General features: G+C 40.0%; 3 protein-coding genes across 4 annotated transcripts in view; 1 reads left to right on the top strand and 2 right to left on the bottom strand.

Annotated features, from left to right (window-relative positions):
* Positions 1-11,355, bottom strand: part of LOC128384280 (collagen alpha-1(XXV) chain) — a 139,975-nt gene extending 128,620 nt beyond the window's left edge. Inside the window, exons 1-2 of the mRNA XM_053343831.1 lie at positions 11,059-11,355; positions 10,833-10,902 (exon numbers count right to left, since the gene is read on the bottom strand). Of these exons, the coding sequence (XP_053199806.1) occupies positions 10,833-10,902; positions 11,059-11,355 (367 nt within the window). The remainder of the gene's footprint in view (positions 1-10,832; positions 10,903-11,058) is intronic.
* Positions 1-23,737, top strand: part of rpl34 (ribosomal protein L34) — a 199,708-nt gene that overhangs the window by 150,966 nt on the left and 25,005 nt on the right. The gene's annotated exons all lie outside the window — the stretch shown is intronic.
* larp7 (La ribonucleoprotein 7, transcriptional regulator) lies at positions 17,267-23,437 on the bottom strand. 2 transcript variants are annotated; one of them, XM_053343825.1, is made up of 13 exons: positions 23,141-23,437; positions 22,433-22,647; positions 21,383-21,483; positions 21,133-21,216; positions 20,737-20,901; positions 20,558-20,648; positions 20,133-20,444; positions 19,881-20,037; positions 19,634-19,776; positions 19,132-19,232; positions 18,418-18,577; positions 18,074-18,165; positions 17,267-17,679 (listed from the first exon to the last, which is right to left on the bottom strand). In XM_053343825.1, the coding sequence occupies exons 2-13, from the start codon at positions 22,632-22,634 to the stop codon at positions 17,602-17,604; spliced, it is 1,686 nt and encodes a 561-aa protein (XP_053199800.1). In that variant the 5' UTR covers positions 22,635-22,647; positions 23,141-23,437; the 3' UTR covers positions 17,267-17,601. The 2 variants fall into 2 exon arrangements, with proteins under 2 accessions (XP_053199800.1, XP_053199801.1); XM_053343826.1 differs by having other exon boundaries at positions 19,881-20,034.

Raw genomic sequence — 23,737 nt, 5'->3', positions numbered from 1 at the left:
TAAACCGGATTCATTAAAAACCTAACAAACGCTATACTGCATGAATGCACACAAGCAACTCATCAGTCTCAGAGTGAACAACATGAATCCAGATGAATGGCATTATCTACTGAGATAATCTTTCTTCTGCAGTGTGCACTGGAGCAGGGAATACACCAGTAGAAGTACTTTGGTTCTTATTTAATTATTTATTATATTATTATTGGGGTTTTTTTTAAAATCTACATACAAACAGTATACACACTTTAATACATATGTCAAATTAACTTTTGTTGGTTATTTGGCTATCTACTCCGCCTAGCTTGGTTATTGTTGCTACGCCTGTCAAGCTTTCCATTCAAACACTGCACAGAGGATGGAGGGCAAAATACCTAACTTTATCCAAACATCTTAAAGTTCAAAGCTGACAATAGCAGCAATGAAAGTATGCAGACAAGCAGGGCTCACATAGCCTTCTCAATGCCACAAATGAGTACCTTGACGAGACATTAGACAAACCTATTTTCAGGCTGCCATAGGGAGCATCAGTGCAGTTCATCAAGCTGTCGAAAATTACAATTTAACTTGCCGTCTAGCCTGCTTGAACTATATCAAGTGACCGCCCAATTAAATTAAAGTGCATAGGGTTGTCTGTCTCACCGCTGGGTTTTCCAGGCCTTAACTGTGGCTTACACAGCTGTTTCTACCCTCCTCTTCATCAGATACAAGGGGAGGGGCCCCTAAAAGCAAGACCGTGCTTTGACCAGACCATGAGGCAACTTTCAGCATATCAATTCATCTTTACTGACACTGATGCAGGAGATGCATTTATATTCCGAAGTATGTTAAATTTGGCAAGTTGCCACTTTCCTGGGGCGCTGTATTGTGTGAGCCAAATTATTTCATTGCATGTTCTAGATTAATTGAATGCTAAAGGGGAAAGACATAAATGTATCCATAAATATTGAAGAAAAATACAGTTACATAAGCCTTAATTAGAAAACCGCACTCCACGCCATTTTCAACATCACAGCTTGTTGAAAAAAATTGAGAGTGAACAGCTTCAATCTGTTTGTCTATTTCATGCTTTCTCCTTCTCTTGATTTAGAAAATAAAATAAACCAAACCACAGTAACTTCAAAAACCTTTGCCACTGGTAATAGATCAAGTTACAAAAGCTTCAACAGGGTACAGCAGGGGTGTCACGCATGGCTGCATGTTTCTGTGGTGCTGGTGTCTCTACATGTGTATGTGAGCTCATCCGCGAGTGTGCATATTCTGTGATCCAGTTGTGTCCATGGGTGTGCAACAGCATGTTTGTGAGTGCACATGGGCTCATATGTTTGCTCGGTATGTTGATTGCCCTCTCAGATCTACAGCATGACTCATATTTCATGTCACATTTAGCACAGCTTCAAGGGGGACGAGCCTGTGGGCAAAGTACCCCAGTGCCTGGTGTCAAGGAAGGGGAGCATCGAATAAGTCAATGAGACTTCAAGCAAGACATTCTTATTTCTTAAACTGAACATATGAGGGAACCACAGCAGGGTCTCCTTCACTGACAGCCACGCTGGACATCTAATGATGTGTGGCTCACATACACAGGAGCACAGGAAACACCAACAGTCCATCCAAACTATTTGGACCGTTGGGTTTTCTTTGGGTCCAGCCTCTTGGTGGCACCCCAGGGGAGTCTGAGAGCATAAATCATCTGACCAGCTGCTGGGCAAACCCTGCTTGCTTCCATCACTTTTTCCACTTTGAGAAACCGCCTGAATCCCTGCTGTCTTTGGATAGCTTTAGGAATGGCTTGCTTGTTTTTACTGAGACTAAATGATTTGAAAATTGAAAAGAGCGCACTCTGAAGCATTAAACCTGATAAATGTTTTGCAACCACTGTAAATAAATGTTCTGGAAGGATTACTGTATTAGGTCTACATTAGGCACTTCCAGACCAAACAGTTCAGGGGACTCCGTTAGAGGAACTACCCACTGGGGAGCTCCCCTGACATCAAGGGCTTTTTAAAAAATTTGCATTCACACCATCAATAAGAAAACGTAGTGACTTAAGCAGGCCAGCGGTTAGTATATCTCTACTGCACGAGACACAACAACAACAACAACAAAATTGAGAACACTGTGATGAAAACGATGTGCTTGTTATGTGCCATGGGTTTAATTTTTTAAGATGTCAGCTGACAGTGCTGCATTGGCTCATGTGTTCAACCAGTCAGTGGTACTTTTATTATTTTTACAGTGTACTGTTATTTAAGGTTCCTCCTGCAGTGTGGACACAATAAAAAAGGGGGTAGTAGCAGTCCTATGAAAAGGTTCCTCTGGCCGGAAAGTGCTCCTTGCCATATCTTGTTTGGGTACTTCAAATCAAACAAAAAAGCTTAAAGTAATGACCATTTGATGTCATAAATGGCAAATAAAATTGATTTGGAGGAAGGATTTGTGGTTAGGGACTGTGTTCAATTATTTCAGAAAAGGGAAGGTATGATCACTTATTTTTTTCTTACCACATATATTTATACTTTATTTCAGCCTTACCTTGCAAGATAATATAAAAGAGGCTCAAATATGTCAGAAAATATCAGAAAGATAACTTCCATGTTGACCATTATGTTATAAAGGTTCAAACATATGCAGAGGACAGCAGTGTTGTCTCAAATACTGTGGTACAGATATGCCCATTTTGTAAAAGAATACATGTAGATTTTATTAATGATAATACGTTTGAACTGTTTTAAATGGGATACTATTAATAGTATAATCTATATTGGTTATTTTTATCTATTCAATACTGTAGAGTCATTTTGAGGTATTGGAGGAAGGTCACTCACTTGTCAAGGGTCTTGAATTTTTAGTACCATAACTAAAAATGACTTGGTGTCAAGGTAAGTTGTTTTTGGACCCAATAACAAACTACAACATAGAAATGCACTGGGTTGGTGGACTTACAGTAAAGTATGCATATGTACACACTGTACAAAATAAACTAACTGAGCAAACCCAATTCATGCAATGTTTTCAGAATGATATATTAGATGTCATTTTAGGGATACCCATGAAAGGTGGCAAGGTCATATTAACCATAGTTTGCATGTCAGGCACACGTTGGCAAAATTATAGCTTCCTGCTGTGCACTTGTTTTTTTTTGTTTTTTTGTATATGTATTTTTTTTCCACTTTTTTTTTTTTTGCAGACCATTCTGTTTTATTTGTAGTGCCAGTTCTTATTAGGCTGATGGAGTACAGAGCAGCAGCATCTGTGCCCTCCCTCCTCTCCCCCCCCCCCACCATCCTCCATGCCTGCTAGGGCTGAGAGGCCTGGGGCACAAAGCCACAGGCTGTAAGGAAGGAGGGGGTAGCAGAGCATGAGGGGAGCGCCTCAGGGGTTCCTAGTTTGCCTTGCTTGTCTGGAGCCCAAAATTTCCATGACACGGGTGAATACTGGCATCATCATGTTTTACTTGTGACTTGAAATTGATGACTGACACTGGAAAATCATTCTTACATTCAAAATGAATAATACAAGAATGGTTTTATGGAGACAAGCATTGGAGCTAAACGGTTTTCTCAATCAGAAAGCATTGCACATAGCTGGTATTTGACATTTTGCTCACATCATGCCAATAAAGCTTCACAAAAGAGGAAGACCTGACCAACTATCAAAAGTTTCTCAAGAATATCTTCAATGAGACAGGCTGGTAAAATAAATACAATAATGTAATGTGAGATTCGATCATTAAAGTACAAATACAAAGAGGAAATTCCTCAAACATTACTGTGGCATTAACTTCTTCCTGAAGTCACAGGGGGAAAAAAAAAAATCACCATATTGAACAGTAGACCAGCTGTTCCAAAAGAGTGTCACATCAGAAAAGGTTCCCCTGATCTATGAAACTCTGTGGGCTCGTGAAGGGAGATGAACTTAAGCCATTACAAAGGAAACTTCAGTGGGAGGATGACTGGAACTTTCACTGCAGTGTCAGAGGGCACCAGTGGATGAGACAGACAGTTTGTGAGCCGTCTTTTGTGGAAGGTTTGCCCACCCAGCTCAAAGGAGGCAAGTCAGGGCCACTAAGAAGAAGCATCAAGGGGATTGTTTCTATCCTCCATTGGTGGTCATAGGGTAATGGAAAGAGCATTAATGTTGCATCACCACCACCAAAGTTCCCTTTGAAAGTATAGATTCTTTCTAGATCTTCTAATGTAATGATTTTGAACCTTTCTTTCCAACTCGCAAAGAAGAGTTATAAATATTGAGGAAAGCATCTACAAGAACACAGTGTAACCAAAGAAAAGACACCGCACAAAATAATGCCTCATACCTCGACTCGAACATCATGTCTGAGTAGGTACATAGAAGACCAAGAAAAGCCTGAATACACTAAATCCAAGAGGCAAACTAATCAAAGAACCTGGACGCCATCCAATGACTAAGAGCTTATTGAAGCCCTAAACCTAAAGTAACAATCTAGCTCCACCTTTAACAGTTTCACATTGTCCAACTTCATGCTTTGATGATGCCGAAACTGCAATAAATCCCTGGGGAAACATACATTTTCTTACAAACGCAGCCTTCTTCAGAACAATTGCATGTCAAATGTAAATACTGGGGCAATTCTTTTATTCAAAGGTGGGGTGTGCAGTTATGTTGTGGTCATGGAAACCCCATTAATCTATCTCCAAGTAGTAACCATAGAAGCAGCCAGGACAGGATCTCCTGGCTTCCTACTTTATTCCACACAAAACGACGATCGAGGATAAATGCCAGGAAATGTTCAAGGACATATGAGACGAACCATTAGGCACGAGCATTTCGATTCTACTCCGTTCCTATTGGCACTGTCCCCGTTCTCCCAGCCTGAGGTACTTCAATATCCAGTATAGTGCTGTTGTGACATCCCTCATATAAAAATCATGTCATCTCCTCTCCATTCAGAGTGTCCCCTCAGGCTAATGTATAGTTGAAAGAGAAAAGTGTGCCACCCTTTCAAACCCCACAGTCATTACCAGTGCTTTCAGCTGGCATGCCTTATCATCTCCCATAAAAAACTGCTGTGTCAAAGGTATAAAGAGACCATCTGTGCTATTTCCAGCATCTTGGCCTTTATAATAAACCTTGTGTGAGAATTGAGAATTAGCACCACTTCTGATGATTCATCAAGATAAATCATGTTCATTTATTGGGATTGATGCAAAATGAGAGCTGAAGAGTCTGGCTTTTCATGCTTAAATCAATGCCTGCAAGCCATTTTTCATGCTGTGTAATGTACATTATGCTCATGATTTACATGTAGATACCCTTTTAAGCAATTGAGCAGCAATCAAATTGTAATTGCCCATTCACCACTGACTCTAGGCGAGGTTTCCCAGCGTCCACCTTTCGTCTCCGGTCTCACTTGCTCACAAAGACGGCTTAACCTGACTCACCAAACCAAAAGCAGCTGGCCACAGTGGCTACCTGGAAGTCTGCTTAGCTTTACCAAGCACTCAGTAATTACATGGCCATTAGGGCACCTCCCAGCACCAAACCACACAGAGGGCTTAATTCAAAAGCTGTCAGTGATTAATTACCAGTTGCCCACTGAGTTGAGGATATCTGAGGGGATTGGCACAACTGTAACTGTAACAAGCCACTGGGATTACATTTTGTGAGGCAGAAAGGGGGAGTGTAAACCAAATTGGCCACACTGAGTTGAAAAGGAGTGATTAGGTTGATAATGTTGCAGACTTTCTGTGTGTCTGTGTTGTTTTGCTTTTGGTGAAGTGAATCCAACCTGGACTTGAGAAAGAAACCCCAAAAATATATTATTGCATCTGCTTATGATTTTATTTCGAAATCGGAAGACATGACAGCCAACTGACATGACCCGCTGCTGACCCTTTGCACTTGACAACCAGTATTGGGTGTTTAGTGGGGGAAAACAAAGTCCCACATTACGAGTTGTATGTTGCTGTTTTATCAAGAGCACTTTGGCTGGTGTTTAGCTGCCAGGCTTTTTGAAGCGTTAACTTCAAGAAATGCAGCAGAGTGGGAACAGTTGATGCATGGGGGGGTGGGGGTGGGGGGGGGTTGAGGCATATGCGTGAGTAAACAGGGAAGGAGCAAAGCACCAGCGCTTGCTGACTGCACATTTTATTATAGTCCCATTAAACAACAGGCCCTGCTTGGAATGCAGATCCCAGGGGAGGTGAAGGTACACAAAAAAATGAAAAAGAAAACAGCCCACCAATGCTGAAGCAATTATTAAAGGGAGACTCGCTTCAAAGTGTGGCACACTGAGCGGGTGTGACTTCAGACATTTTCACACCAAGTCGGCTTGATGGGTTTGCTTTTCAACCAAACCCAAGACCATATGCACCGAATGTATAGTGTAAAAACAGTTTCAAGGTGCAGTCCAAAAACATTGACTTTGGTTTAACATGAACATGGGGGTGTGGCATCCCTACTTACTTAAAATTTAAAAACACACACACACACACACACACACACACACAAAGAAGTTTACAGCCATGCTAGCAGCTTTGTGAGGCTATACTTATGCACAATGAGCCTAATATTTACATCAATATGCTAACACATTCACAGTGAAAATGTTACAAAACATGCTGATGTTTAGTAGGTATGTTTACCATGTTCACCATCTATGTGTAGCATGTTAGTATGCTAACATTTGCTAATTAGCACAATGTCAATACTTTTGTAGGTATATAGTAAATGGTAAATGGACTGTACTTATATAGCGCCTTTATAGTCTTTGCGACCACTCAAAGCGCTTTACATTACATGTCATTCACCCATTCACACACATTCATACACTGATGGCAGGGGCTACCACGCAGGCCAACCTGGAGCAACAGGAGCAATTTGGGGTGTCTTGCCCAAGGACATCGACATGTGGACTGGAAGAACCACCAATCTTCCAATTGGAGGACGACCGCTCTACCTCCTGAGCTACAGCCACCCCATATCAGTACTTTGATTTGGTCATAAATCAAAGTACTGGACAAACTCAGTCAAGTTCCGAGATCATCAAAATGACCACAGTTCATCATGAATGTTGAGGCATTTCACTAAAAACCACTAATGTAAACTTTATGGGGGTGCTAGAGTAAATGTGGGGATCTCTTTAGGCAATATCATCTGGGAACCATCAATGTCTGTGCAAAATTTGGTGTCAGTCCATCAAGGTGTTGTTGAGATGACTAGAAAATAAAAATGTCAACCTCATGGTGGTGCAATCCATCCAACAGTTGGTAAGATATTTCAGTCTAAACCAAAGTGATGGACCAAATGACCAACTGATCTATCGACTTTGCTATCTCTAGAGCAGAGCCAGTAACATAGCCAAAAACTATCTCAGGTTCAGACCAACGTTATCACTCCCCGTGTTGGGGCCATTACTCAAAAAATGTAATGTATTACATTACTCGTTACTTTTTTTAAAGTAATGCGTTACGTTACTTGAATGCTCCCTGTGGAAAGTAATTACACTACTAATTACAATACTTTTGGTTTGCTCTTTTGCAACGCTGGCAATATTTGTAAAAAATAATATAACAAATAAAATAATATGGGTCTTGACCATCATAACACCATGTTGTACAAATAATAACTGCCTCAAAATAATATAAAGACAGCCTGTTTCTCCTCTGAGTCAGCACAAGACTGGCCAGGCTAAAGAGACTCTCCATGGGCGCACTAGATGGTGTTTCCATGCTGGCATAACACCGGTCCCAAAACTCACCAAAATGTTCTTGTCTGATGATAGCTGTCCATTCAAGCAGCACACAAGCTTTGGCTGCTTGGTTGGGGTCTGCGTACACTCAGCTTGAGGAACACTGTGTGTCCATTCATGTTTCATTACTAGCTTTGTGTAGCATGAGATGTCAGGCAATTGTTGTACAAGTGTGCATGAAAAGCACCTTTGATTATTCTTTTTATCGGCCTAATTTATACATAATAATTGAAGAACTTATGTAACACAAGTAATGCCGTATGTTGTTGTTTAGTTTCTGTAATGTGATTACTGAATGTATAAACTGTAATGCATTACATTACTGCGTTACAGATAAATGTAATGTGATTACAGTAGTGTGTTACATTGTAACGCGTTACACCCAACACTGATCACCCCAACTGTGAAAATGGTTTCAGTCACTCAGAGGCTAATAACTGAGGGTAAATGACAGCAATACCAGATACTGTTAAAATGATAAATGACAATAGAAATACTTTATTGCCTTTCTTAAACAAGAATTACATCAGTGTGAATATATGTTAAGTTCATGACAGACTTTCTCTAGCCAAGATGCCACCCTCAGATTCAGAAGCAACCTATAAAACATCCTGAAGCTATGGACCATTGCTCTGTCTATGCAACCACTCCATCTTCTTTGACAGCAATAAAGTGAAGACTGTGAAAAGCACATTACAGCCTTCCCTTAAAAGAAAAAAAACCCACATCTTAGCCACGGGCTGTCTCCTAGACAGAAGAGAGGATTAATATTGAGTGAACCCATTCAGCATTCAAAAGCACAAAAAACCTGGCCTGAAAAAACCTACTCCCGAACATTAACAAAGTATGGTAAAAGTTGCATGTGTAATACACTTACAATATTAAAATATACTTGATATTCTTCAAAGTATACTGATGATATGTGTGTTTTATTTGTGGTCATGATTCAAAAACTGTGGAATAAGTACTGGACATGAAAAAATGTAATCAAATTTGAGAGCCTGACTTGTTGCCTGTTTCAAAGCTTGGTGCCGCCTTGGTTTTAGCGTTGTGGTGCTTCATTTGATGTGAAATGTTTTCATTGTTTTATTTCTGCCCTGAACAGAAATGTGGTGGGAGAAAATAAATAGCAGACATATGATAGGGATTTAGAACAGAGAGCAGCATGATTGTGCGAGTCTCATTATGGTTAATACTTCCAGTACTTCTAGCTCATTAATTCAGGCATTCTTGCCCAGCAAATGAGTCATTGGCAATTGATAAACCACTTGTGAAAACTACAGAATTAGGGTCATTTTTAAAAGGCAGATTATCACTTTAATCATTCGCATTTCTTCTTTCACCTACGTCTGATTGCGATATATGTATAGTCCTTCATCAGAGAGGCCACAGGTCAGGCTGAACAACAAAACTGTTCCTCAGCTTCAACTGGGATTCAGCATCAAGCTCAAGGACTCAGGGTTAAACCCTGCAGTGCGGATGCTTGCACTGCTGACACCTGGATAATTCATCGAAAGATCCGACCAAAAAGTGCTCTGTGCTATGTCACAGCTATGACCTTTTCCTCAGAGGTCACCTACAGTATGTTCACACTGTATCTGATTGCCATCTGGAGTTGAGTGAGAGGATGATGTAGGCAGACCCCTCTTCATCAAACTTTAAAAAGTTGTGAAAACATGTCTCCATGTTTCCTGCAGCACACAGTCTAAGCAACTGGCTCAGCAACGCAGTTACACAGACAGCAGTTTGTCAGAAACAAGAATTAGGTTCACATGTGGCTCCTCAAGAACAGTTGAAGATGGGCCTGTCGGGTGCGGTGACATGTAATTTACAACAGAGGACAATTCATGCTGATTTCAAGGACTCCTTATATCCAAATTGAAAGGAGCTGAGGATCCTGTTTTGTAAGACTTTCCTATTCTCAAAATGGATGATTGTCAGTGGCCTTGTAAAGACAATATTTGAGGAACTCATAACAATATTTTATATATCTGGATAAAAGTGTACAAGGCTAGGAGCAAACAATTCAAATATCAAGTGTGGTAGGATACAAAAGAAATACCCAAATGAATTACGAATCACTGCTGTCTTATGAAAACCATATTTTCAAAAGCTAAAAAAAAAACATCTTTGTTTTCAGCTTTGTAATGCATCTTCCAGATAATCCAGTGGGTTTTAAATGTTTTTTTAGGCTTATGAAGAAAGAGGATTTTCTCAACCGATTAAGGGACATTTATACCTTCAGTTAACTGAAATATTTAAAATCAGAATTGGAAACACATGCTTGTCATGAAATAGCGATTATATTTCATCCTTTTGACCAACACTGGTATGAAGAAAATGTGAGATAAAAGAGCTGTATCTCTATAGACCCCTTGAATTTTTACTTTAGCTTCTGTGCCAATTGTAAATCCATGTTGTCAGAAAACACCTGCAAGGTTAAAATGTACTTCTTTTTTTACCACATTCAAAGTGGAGCTGTCAATCACATTCAGGAGCAGCATTAAAGTGTTTCTCTTGATGAAACCTGACAGTGATGGACAGTGGAGAATGATGCATAAAACTTAAAAAATTGTAGGGGGGTGGGAGTGATGTTACAGCTCTGATTCTGCAGCATTCCCTCTTACATCCCCGACACCGATGTACAAACCCAACCTCGACTCCATCCCAAAATGATCAGAATGCTGACCCACGCTGAAGGAATAAATGTTTCCATCTACTGGTGGGAAATGTGAATTTCATGTGGCTCTTTTTCCCCTCAAGTGGACAAGTGAGCAGGCAACATCACAAGTCAAACAACCACTCAGCACCTCTATGTATAGGCCACTGTTAAATACCTTTCTTTCTGTTGGGCCTAATAGCCAGTCAGCTGTCTGCATCCTTCATAGCAAACTATCAACACTATTCAGGCAAACTGTCATGTGTTATTGGTTTCAATGAAATTAACTAACAACCTGTCCAGAGTGCCCCCATTCAATATGACATCAACACAACTCAAATTCAAATAGGCTTCAAATCACACACACACACACACACACACACACACACACACACACACACACAATCGCAAACACAGGATTGAATGAAAAGTAGTTTGATTTACCTGGAGGACAGCTGCATTCAGGTGATGCTTGTCGGGCAGTCCGAATCTTGACCAAATTTTCATAGGAGCGCTGAAATATTAAAAGAATACAGTTTTCATTCATTTGCACATGATGCGTTAAGTAAAATATAAGTATCTCCTGGAATTTCTGCATAACTGCAATAGTGTCACTTTATGGGTTATAGAGTCTGTGTAATAATTTAACTCAATGAGAGCAAGTTCTTACCTGAGACAGCAGCTCATTCACTCTTTGTTGAATCAATGAATTAAAATCATCCACGGAGTAGCCAGGGGTACGGATGAAGGTGTGCTCGCCGTTCCCACTCTCCAAATCCACAACCCGGTTCTTAATATCAGTTGTGTTGATGCTCAGGAGAATGCAAAAGGCGATGGACGCCACTGAGCATAATGACGAGATTATGTTCAGCACTGTAGTGCGACAATATTGTCGCTTCTGGGGCGCCACTTCTTTCTCCATTTTTTCCACGCACTTAGATGCTCCTCTTGCCTTCGCGATCTCCATTTAACTACAACTACGCGCTGTTGGGAGCAAACTGCATCTGGCGCGGAGTCACGAATTTATGGCACAGTGTGAGTGCGTGTGCCTGCGACGGTGACAGATAGTTAAGTGAAGCCCTCTCCGCTCCAGCCAAAGCGAGTCAACCTGTGTGACGGTGCGTTGGGGGGCTCCTGCAAACTTGTTGCACCGAGCCTTGCACAGTAGTCTACAGCAGAGGAAATTGCTATTATGCGCAATAAAGTGGAAAGAGAGACTGGGGAAATAGAAACAGTGCGCATATAGTGGAGGCAGCATTACCACTCACAGCTTTTCCACGGTGCAGGCATGCTCCCCCTCATTACGACAACAACACGCCTCCTATCTGTCCTGACTGATTTACATAATTTATCGACCCATTCCTTTGCTCACTTACACCAAACTACATTGGCAATTAGTTTACATAAAGTGAATTCCTGAGAGATCTCTAATTATGGAATTATGTGTTAAGAAGCTCTTGCAGTTGCATTTTGTGAAGTTATAGTTCAATATAAGGGCACTCACTGCAAGACAACAAACACATGTAAGATTAATAAATCAGAAGAGTTGTTTTTTTTAGAAGCCTTCTTTTGGGCAAAGGTGCTGCGTAAAAGCGCATGAACATCTGAAACGCTCTTTTTGGAAGAGTTTGGTAGATGAAGGCATACACTGAACCTAACAAATATTATAAAAAGAGCACGTCTCATTATGAATTCATTGTGTTAAATAGACCTCATGTGCAGAGGAAAGAGGCACTAAACCCTGCAGCGCCCAACGCCTGTGGGTCGCTCTGTACCTTGGTTTTGTTTGATTCTCTGAATAAGCTGTTATTCATCTTCCATCTCGCATATTGGTTGATAGGATTACGTAGTGTTAAACAATGCACATAAGTCTTAGTTGGGTTGCATATTACATGATAGTGGCAAACACTGAAGATGAGGGTGAGATTTTCCTGTTGGAGAGGGTCATTTCTAAGAGGTGCCAGCAGGACTCCTGTATAAAACAAAAGACTGAAAATGCAGAAGTGAAGAAGTGTTCCAAACATTCTTGCACTTTGCATCAACTGTAATCCACATTCATAATTGAACAGTTCGACTGAATGGTGCAGTTATATTTACAAGGCTTTTGCACCACCATCTGGTTCACATAGCCATCAGCACAACAATGCATTAATGCTGAAGGCTGCGTTATGATGCTGGTGTGCAGGTGGTTTCAAGCTACATTTAATAAACATCAGTATAGAATCACATTCATCTCTCTACACAGTTCACCCGTTTCCGAGATGCCAAAACGCATTTTGAGTGATTTTTAAAACAGAAATTCTTAATCTGCAAGGGACTTGCATATCAAATATCCATAAACCTCCTACGACTCCTGGCTTCTTATCCTGACGTTCCCCTTTCCAACCTTTTTGCATTTTAATGCTCCTCGGGGAAAGTAAATCTTCACTCGGATCACTCAGAGAGAATGAAGGAGCTGAAGTGCACAGCCACAATTGCACAAGAGTCTGAGTCATCGATGTGGTTCATCAGGGACACATTCTCTCTTTATTATTCTTTCCAAATAATGAATTAACTATATATATATATTTTTACAATAATCAGATTTATAAAAGAGCTTTTAGCAGCTGTACCATCTAAACGTCAAGTTCAGATCTGCCCCCTCAGTTGAGTCAAGGCCATACTAAAATATGAAATGAGTAGTTATGATCTTTCAATGAAATTTGGCGCCAGGTGATTTTATATTGTCAAATGCGACATCCAGTGGAGGAATGTGTTCACAAAGCACATCCAGCAAGAACTAATGTGTTACTTGAATTGCACAGAATCATTAAAGCACATACATTTATATAAGCATAATAAATTCAGACTGCAGGCTTGGAGAGCAAAAGTTATACCCACAATGCTTCATATTAAGTGGAAATCCAAGACCCTGCACGCCAATATTAAACCTACACAGGTGGTTTCAATTACTGTACCCGATTAAGCTTTTTCTCAGGACTGTGTAGGTGCTACAGACTGCTTGATTGACATCTCCTTCAGTCTCCTGTTAGCTCTGCACCTGTTAGGGCGGGACAAATGTATCCTTTATGATTGTTATTTGTAGAGGAGGACACAATGTTATCTCCATGATTGATTCACCCAACCTGAGCTTAAGTAATCAGCCAGAATGATTTAAATCATCTGTGTGGGTGTGCAGGACCTTTGTTATGTATTAACTACAGACGGGCAGCTTCTTTTCAATGGGACCATATGAACTATGTGAATGTGACCCATTTCAGTTATTACAGTGCATTTTATGTAGTATTCATCAAGGTTAGATCAATTTAGCCAGCATATTAAGCCAATACTGATATACTTTCATTAAATTACTTTTTCATATTTTGCTAACTATATTCTTCATTTGTGCTTTTATTAAAACGAATTAAATAAGTCATTAACTTATTTAAAGGGCTAACATACCAGAGTTCTCATGGAATTGAAAATCAGAAGGCTCCTATTTCTTGACATATAGAGACATTGACACAATAATTCCCAACCAAAAGAAATCTACAAGAATCACTAAATATTACATTTTACGACTACTGAAATATTTTAACCCAGTAATATTGAATATTAGCTCTAAAATCGGAAATTTGAGTCTAAAAGCAACAATAACTTACAGCAGTGGATCTCTATCAGAAGGCCTTTAAAAGTGTAATTTATAGCTAAAATAGATAATTTTGCTCAGATTATATTCAAATCTGAAACTGCTAATTAAATTTTGTTAAAACAGTCGTCTGCTGTCCATTAAAAATGTCTTAAGACGTAGAAGTCACTGAAAAGACTGTAAAGATTTACTGCATATCCCTCTCTATAAAGCTTTGGACGCCATCTAGTGGTTAAAAAAAAGCCGTACTCTTGACCTGATGGATTAAATCATATATAATTTAACATCTGTGCTTGTGCGTAGCAAAAATCATCCTCTTTACTTTAGCTTGGAGTAGTTGCAAGGTCATAATATGCAGGCTTGTGGACGCTCCCTCTCTCTCTCTCTCCTTTTTTTTTCTTTTTTTGGACTTGCTACAAAGTGACAGATGGAGTCCTGCGACCCAATTGCACCTCGCATATTCAGCATTAAAAAAAAAAAAAAAACTGTAATACTAGTGACATAATCTGAAATGGGCTGAGCAGTAAAATATCGTTTGGTTTGATAACATGCACACAGCAGAGGACTGTTGGACTACTGGGTGTCCTTTTCAAAAGTTGCTTCCCCACTTTTTGTATGAGCACAGGAGGGCTGTGGAATCCTCCTCACCGCGGCCACACAGCGCATCATCACCAGCAGCGTCCTCGCCTTGACAACCAGGCCCGCACAATCCACGAGTGTTTATTTTTAGAATCCTCTCGGCCGCTGCCTGCTACACTCGTTCAACACACATCCCATGTTCCTCCGGTCAATAATTCATATGCTGTAGGCGGCCTGCAGCAGAGAAGAGTCACAGAGCAGGCGGCATCTACCTCCTGAGCCACAGGACGCCCGAAAAGTGCACAGTGCGCCCCGCCTGACGAGCCATGCAGCCTAAAACCATGAAGCAGCAGAACACCCTGCATGGCAGCAACCAACCAGCATCGTCTGTGAGGTAAGGCCATCTATTTCTTAATGTTTTGTGCAAAGGGAAAGTGTTATTAATGGGCTTTCCTCGACCAAAACACTCAATATGAGTTAGAGACTAGCTTGCATTTTGTTGTATTTTTTCAAATTTCAACATGATTTTCAGTGGAATTGACTGTTGTGATGTGTCTACAGAAATGTATGCTGAGAGAACTTTAGGTTATCAAACTCAGTTCTAAATTTAAATATGTAGGTATAAGTATTACTATATATCCTACTTGATTTGATTTATGGAAAGGTAGAAACTAAGGCAGATGGTTCAGGAATTCTTTTCTCAGTCAATGAGTCAGCTTCATCAAATTTGATATTGTTGTGTCATGTAAAGCACTTTAAATTTACTTGATGTTGAAAGTCCCTTACAAATAAACTTCTTGTCCAGGAGGCAGCCTGGGCAGAGATCACAGACTCGGGCCTCCATGGCCACAGAGTACCAGGAGAGGTTCCTTCCACCCACCTGCCACAAGGCTATCATCACCACCTCAACTAAGATCAACCCTTACCATCCACTGAAGGGGACTGGTGTTGATATGACCAATTACGTTAGGTAAGCTCTGTTGTTTTATTATCACTGGATACATGTAGATTAAAAAAATATACCTTAAATCAAATTACTCCTAATCACAATATAATTCCTGAGATTTGCTTGATGTGTTAGTTTTGAAAACCTATATGTAAACAATTCTAAAGCATAAGCATGTCTTTTAGGTCCTACTTTGTGGCCCAGAAATGGATCAAAAATCCACAGAAAATCCAGGTCCCACAGCCACCTGTGCCACCCAAAAACCGCAAAAGATACAACAGCGCCCCACATGAACCTGGATGCTGTGTGGCAAACCAAAATGAATCCATCGGGGAGGACTACATGTCAGTGTACAAAAGTAAGGACCTCGAAGACCTGTGGTGTCTCACAGTCACATTGTAGAAATATTACACAAATGTACAAATACTGATTTAAAATTCTCCTTTTCAGATGATTTCCAAGTGTGGTCATCAGACAAGCGGCAGCCGTATAAGGCACGAGACAATTTGAAAGTCAACCAAGGGTTGATTGTCCCAAAAGATGCTTTTAAGAAAGATTGCTGCCCGAAAAAATGTGTTGCAGCACTCGCCCCACAGGTACAAGAACCACTCCCTATTGAGAGCATGACCAGCTACAGATCTGATTACATCACCCATCCAGTGCAGCCCAGGATGAAGACATACAAGCCTGCTTACCAAACCAACAAAAGTCTGCCCTTACAGCCTGCAACATCCTTCAGGAAAAAGCAGGCTGTGGAAACAAACCCAGACCCTTTTGACGAAGCCAGTGAACTCTTTCAGCAATTCAAGAAATGGTCCCTTGGAGTCGGAACCAACTTCTACACCCAAGGCAAGGCCAAAGAGTTAACTCCACCAGCAAATCAAAATGGATTCCTCTCCACAACGCACGCAGACTACTTGGCACACAAGTGTCAGTGCGCCAAGCCGATCCTGCCAGTTACACAGACCTGTGAGAAAAGCAAGGAGCCTTTTCAGGGAACGACTACCCAGAAGGAGGATTACAAAGTTTGGGACATGCCACAATGCTTCCCCACTCAACGTAACTGCCCCAAGAAAACCACCGTTGCTGCGCCTAAATCTGCCCCACCTGCCGAGATCCGCCATACAAATCCCAAACTGGAGCAGACTAGAGCCTGTAGTCTCAACTGCAACGCCACCGAGAAGCCTCAATGTCCTGCTGAGAATGGAGCAGTAGCTGGTTATGAATGCATCTCGAGGGGCGATGAAGAATCCAGGGTGTACTGGGCCTCCGGTGTGGACAAAGGAGTGACTTGGTCTGACGAGAGCATGTGTGAGGAACAAGCTCCACACCAAGTAATCAGCTGCATGATGTCTAGTAGAACCTAAAACCTCCTAGACACCAGGCTGCCACATTACCTCAGGTAGCTTCTACCTTCATAACAATAAAAGCCACCAGAATGCATTGAGATTATGTAATGGCAGCTATTTTTGTACTACTAAGCATGTCACTGCTACTACTCAGCATATCACATTTTGAGCATTATGTAATCTAGAAAACTGCAGGCAAATCATATGCACTTTGGGAAACAGGTTTTCACTGAAAGTAACTGTAGAGTTACTGTTTTCCTTCACCACAAACTTGATAAGAAAGCACTTTGTTTTAAATAAGCAATCAACATTGTAAACATACAATCATGACATTTTATTTTTAAAAAACCGAAAAAGGCATCTTCAAAAAGAAATGCCTTGTCCATGTTTTGACTGGGAGAACTTTGAAATGAATCATATTTACATCATGTACAGAATCTTTTTGTTTTTTAAAAAGGCGTTCAATTTTAAAATGTTGCTTAAATGTCCCCCGATGCATAGCAGCAAACCACATTATCTCTGGGGCTCCAGTGCAAACAAACGAAAAAAAAATAAAAAATAAGGGGACATTTTGCATTTGAACAAGTTTCCATTCAGTTCTCTCCAAGCTTAGTACACATTTACACAAACTGTCCCCTTCTTATCACATTACGTAAAGACTAAACAAAGTTAATTAAATGTGTGGTCATCAAAAACAAGTTTGGGTAGCTTTCAGTCATCCTGGAAACGAATGTGCTTATGAGCTTCCTTGGCCCGGGCAATGATGATTTTTTCTGCTTTGGATATGAGCTGAAATGTGACAAGAAATAGAAAAATCAGATGTGATAGCAGATAAACGGACGGGAGACACTGAAGCGACAGCAAGTGAAATGGCCGTATTCCAGGTATTCCATATCCTAAAATGAATTTAAGCTGCTTTGAAAATATGCATCATAGATTATAATCACAAATGTAATTGTTTTGAGTGTACGTTTTTTAATATTACCATATGAAACAGAGTATCTGCAGTCTGTATCACAGTGTTATTTTTATTTCTCACAAGTTCTGTGAGCACTCATACAACCTCCTGTAAACCCTTGTTTAAATATTCAAATAACTGATCATCCATTTATTGTTGTGCACAGTCACATGAATGTGAGCTATATGTATGTTTATGTTTAAACGTTTAAAAGGGTGACCTCACCTTCTCTGTGCCTCGCTTCTTCTCCCTTGGACGATTCAGCTTGACTTGACGGTCCACCAGGATCTTCTGCCAGTACCTTTGCTCATGGTCACCTTTGAACAGACAGTTTGCTCTGTTATAAGTATTCAACCTTTTCAAAAACACAGAACTTGAGACAGGATAATGGGCACCATACCAATAAATTATTTTCACTATCATCAATTATGAAAACCACAGCAGCAGCTCTGTCATCCCACACTCTCTCCTCGTGTCGACTAGACTAGTACGTATGCATGTGAGCTATGCAGAGAGTAATACACATAAAATAGAATTATACTGTAAAATAAGGAAAAAGAAATTCACACCTGAGAGAATCTCAAGTTTCCAGCTGTGCTCGCTCTGGAGCTCTGCTCTCGCATCACTGACAGCTTTAGCTTCTTCAGGGGTGTTAAAACGTATGTGACCCTCAGCATCTCCCTCTAGGATGTCAACATATGCTACGGGTGATACTTTGGACAGGGCATCCTACAGAAAGAAAAAACAACACACACAAACCCAAATGAAAATAGATCCATGTGTCAGTAAATAAACATCTGACATTAACCTGAAGAATAAGAGATATTGTTTTGTGCAGATGCTTCTCCTTTGTTATGAGTTTTAGGCTGAATGAGGGACAGGCTTGGTGAATATACCTTGCTAAAACAGGAAGTTATTATTTGAATGAAGCAAATCAGTATGACACAGGCAGTACTGTCCACTGCTGCTTATTAAATGAATGACACAGCAGATGCATTTTCTCATCCAAACTTTTCTGTTATAAAACATAATTAACCATTTTGTTTTGAAATAACCACAATAGGATCATAGAGATGTGCATATTAGCTCAACTCCTTGTTTGGTGTCATGGAAACGGATTCAAAAATAAACATGTACACACTACTGTAGATTGGAGATTGTAAACAACTGAACAAAAAGTTAAATAATTGCAAAAAACATCTTGTTAAGTGATGACTTGATGAGCAGTTACAGATAAAGGTGAAAGGTGTTAAAAGTTGATGAGTGCATGAGGTATACTGTACTTTGATCAACTTCCTCCCTGGCAGCGGCTTATTGTCTGTAATCTTCATAATGACACCGCTGGTAAACTGAGGGCCCAGTTTAGTCGTTTCACTCTTCTCATCTATAAGAAGAGAGACACAGAAATCAACATTATTGCATTAGACATAATAATCCATTTTTGACACTCCTTTTGTTAAAAATAAACTAGATACCAATCCTTTACATATGATCTACTCATCACTTTGTAAGGCACCAGATGTTGTGGGAAATTCTTTACAAAACCCCATTTGATATTTTTGCTGTGATGGCATGCTGTCAGGACTATCGGATAATTTAGGCTCTCCTAATGTCGCCTGTGCGTGACACTTAACCACTCAAATGCTCTGGTTATATTATAATAGGTTCACTTCACACATTAAAATAACTGAAATGCAACTTAATGTGTCTGAACATATGGTGTATACAAATCTCCCCTGCTTATGGTGGTAATCTCAATTATAGTAATATTCTGTCTCAACTCACTGTTACCATCATGAGGCTCATTGTCCATCTCCATTAAACTCTTGTGCTCCTTGTGGTCAATCTTACTAATGCACTTCTTTAGGGACCCCATGCTGCGCTTTTGTAACGTCATATACTCCTCCTTCAATTCAAGCCACTCTTTCCTGAATGAGGGAAGAAAAAAAAAAGGAAGAAAGATTTTTAGCACTGTTGGGGGTTGTCCCGGATTCATTCATTCATTCAAGAGAAAGGGGATATATGATCTTACTTGGGTAAGACCCGGAGTGGGATAACTTCCTCTCCGATTTTCAGTTTCTCCTTGTGTTTCTTTTTTCTCTTCCTCTTTGCTTTAACTGTTGAGTCATCTCTGTTTTCTTTGCCGTCATCAACACCTCTCTCTTTATTGCCTTCAGTGGGTGGATCTACTTAGGGGAAATGATGCAGTTAATAAACATGTCATGCATCGAGTATATTTAGAGTGTAATGATGATGTGAAACTGTAATTGGAAATGGCACATACCATCAGTCTTTGCAACATCTCTCTCCTTGTCTCCAGTTTCACTTTCGCTAGTCTTTCTCATCTTAGATGGTAATTCGCTTTCTGTTCCCTCTGCTGTCTGCGACCTCCGTCTTTTTTTCTCCGATAGTTTCCCTGGTGTCTTCTGACTGCTGCCCAATTCTTCTTCCATGTCGTCCGCTACTGACCGCTTCCTCTTTTGCTCAGACGGCTCTGCCTCCATCTCCTGCTCTTTGGCTTCTTCTGCAGGAGTCTGGACTATGGCACCGTCTTTCTTTTTCTTCTTCTTCCGCTTTTTCTTCTCCTCATCCTCACCTGGAGTATGTGAATGTGAAGAAGAAATAAATAACACCAATAGCCTTTCATGATATTATCAAGTGTCTAATGAGTCAGGGATTGGTTTGTAGGTAGAAACCGATCAGGCGTACCTGATGCGGACAGAGGAATGGGCTTCCTGCTTCTTGTCTTGGGGAAAATGCCTGGCTTCCTGGGAGCATCTTCAGGCGGATTGTTCAGCATCTGTTTCAAAAATAAAACTTTCCAATCAGTTTCCTTCATGCCAAAAACAAAAACTGGACTGACATGAATTATCAAATATTACTGTCACCTCTATGGCTTTCTGTGCTTGTTCCACAGTCTCAAACTCAACAAAGGCAAACCCCTTGGAGTCGCGGGAGGACTTGTATCTTGGGATGCTGACATAAACCACATTTCCGCATTTTGTGAACACTCTCTCTATCCAGCTGTGCGTCACATCTTTGGGCAAAAGTTCCTTATTTTAAAAAAAGAAGAAGAAGATATTTAATATTTTGTAATCTAGGACTGTTTTTCCTCATAGGAAAACAACATTTGACCAAATAACCAGCAAAAGAGTGTGTGAGTCTCCCCACAATAAGGGGTCCAGTGTCAAGTTTCATTCAGTTACAGCCCAGATCAAATTATTGTCTCATTTTATTTCATTCTCGTGGAAATAACATTAAGATAAGAACATAAATCTTTTTACCACATAGACTGTGCGGCTGTCGACATCATCTGGTATGTCTCCAATCGGAAGCTGACGCCTTACTTTATTTCCCTCTAGATTAACCTGAAACACAAACAAACAGGAGACATTTGTGTTATTGGTTATCTCAGTCTGGATTCATCTATAAACCTTCCAACTCATGCAAACACAATAAAAATATGACAGCTGAGATGTGTTTCATCAGAATCATTTAAAAAAGATATTCACTATAAAATTGTCATTAAAGTACCTCAACCACAGTTGAGTTTTTCAGCGCCCTGGCAATCAACTTGGTGTCAGTTGTCAGGCTCTTCATTCGATTGAAGCTTGCCAACACAGATATATCAACATCTAAAACAAATTAAAAACACAATTAGTCCATTGTTACAGACAAAATCCAGTGACTCCATGTCAACACTTGCATAAAAGAGCATGTTCAGCTTCTGTCTTAATACTCACTTGGTATGCACCGTTATCAAATCAAACTGCTGCTATTATTGTAGGCAAAAATTTCATGGCAAACTGTATTATCACTGCTGGTGTGATTGTTTCTCAAATCATACTATTGGAGCTAAAATGCAGTTAAATGACTTTACAGCATGATTGTGGTCAGGGTATTAAATAACATCAAAAACTGTTAAAACTCTAAGGTTGTTCAAAGTTTAAGACACTTGACTGTAAATGAGTTCAACTGCAGCTCAGTGTCTCCTAGATTGTACACACACATTCATATTATTAAATTTCATTCATTTAAATTGATGAAACTGATTGATATCTGGGAAAGATTACTTTGTAGTTAGTATTATCTACTGGGTGTATCCAGTTAAATTCACTTTTAAAAAGGGCAGTGAAATTAATAAGCATACACATAACATAATATACAGGCCAGCTGCACAAACTGCTTCTCTGAAGAAAGCTCCTTCCTTGTGGCTACACAATATAAATCTATAAATACAGGCTGTTCATCTGTTCACCTTGTCCTCTAAAAACAACGATAATCATGATGATGAGGTTATTTGAAACGTTTGGTAATATTGATTGGTCAGCATGTTTCACAGAGGTATATCAGCTCATCTCTAACACTGGAGTGTCATACATACACTGAAATAGTTGCTACTGCAATCATTTTTCAGTTCATATGGCAGTAAACTGAGGGCATAAAGGGGGGAATCATTTCAGCAATGAGGACATGTGAGTACTGTACTAAGACAGACTTCAATATATCCAAACATATCCTTTAAAGACTCAATGACAGACATGACTGAAGTGGTGAATCTGAGTTATTATTGACAGGGCTTACATCCATCGTCTGACTCATCGATGAGCTTTTTCAGAAAGCGGTCCTTGTGAAGGTTGACGTCTCCAAACCAAAACTCCACCTGCCTCTTCACATCACCCAGCAGCTGTTTGACACGAGACCTCTTCTTCTTTTCTGTGTCCTTGTTCTTACTGCTGGTCTCTGCAGCACCAGCATCGCCACCTCCCCTCTCTGTATCGATCATCCTGTGATTGAGACTGCAACACAGACCGGTAACAAGCACAAAAAAAGGAAACATTAAAGATAGCACGGTTATTAAGCCTATGAACTATTTATATTTATATTACTGGTCTTTGTAGCGTCAGTCTTTATCTTGAAAAGGGACGAGTCTTTTCAATAAGTTTATAAAGCAGGTTTGTGGACTGAGTTACACTGTGGGGGGCTATTATTGAATCATATCTTTAATTCACAACTGTTATTAATGAACTATTTAAAGAGTCTTCTTCGTATGTGCAGTATACGCGAGTGTATGCCGATTAAACAAATGAAAAAAGTTGGTAAACGACAATTAGCTTCGCAATTAGCAACTCTTGACTCAGTTATCTGTGCAGGTTGCTACTGTTAGCAAACAGCTGTCGTCAGTTCGCGGGTAGTGGTATTTTAAAAAAGCTGCAGTCATGCCCACCACATTCGCAAACCCGCCAAACCGTACCTAAACACTGAACTGGCACAACTAATCATGGAACTTACCCGGTAGAAGGTGAGGGAACAGTCCAATTATATGCACAGCATACACAAAACTTACATAAAACAGCCACTAGCTAGCTGGCTAACTTCATATAAACGGTATTGATTCGTTGGCGCAGAGTTATTTCGTCATACCACGAAATATAGCTCATGAGCTCTGATTCTTCTTCCACCCGGATTCTGAGGAGAACCGCCCTACTCTGCCACTGATTGGATATTACACGTTGCCTTCATGGATAAGATTGGCTAACTGTTGGCAGAAGGTTACAAGGACAAAAGTATGAGCAAATAAGAGGCAGAATAGGCAGAATGCGGGTTGTGAAAAAAAAAAAAAAAAACAGCATTAGAGGAATCGCTTTGCACAACTTCCGGTCAGTTATATCAATTAAATACAACGTTGTATTACAACATTTTATTAACTTGTAGTTGAAAGTTGTATACAGAGTAAGTAATAACAATAATAATAATGAAATAAAAATAATAAGCGAGTTATATGTATTACAAAGGTATACAATACAATGGAGAAGTTTAAAATGAAAATAAAACATAAATGCAATCAATAAATATAGCCTACATTCTCAATAAACAGCCTGAAACATT

Source organism: Scomber japonicus, chromosome 22 (assembly GCF_027409825.1).
Source record: "Scomber japonicus isolate fScoJap1 chromosome 22, fScoJap1.pri, whole genome shotgun sequence".
NCBI lineage: Eukaryota > Metazoa > Chordata > Actinopteri > Scombriformes > Scombridae > Scomber > Scomber japonicus.
Note: the sequence above shows the minus strand (reverse complement) of the source record. Positions and strands in the feature narration are given on the sequence as shown.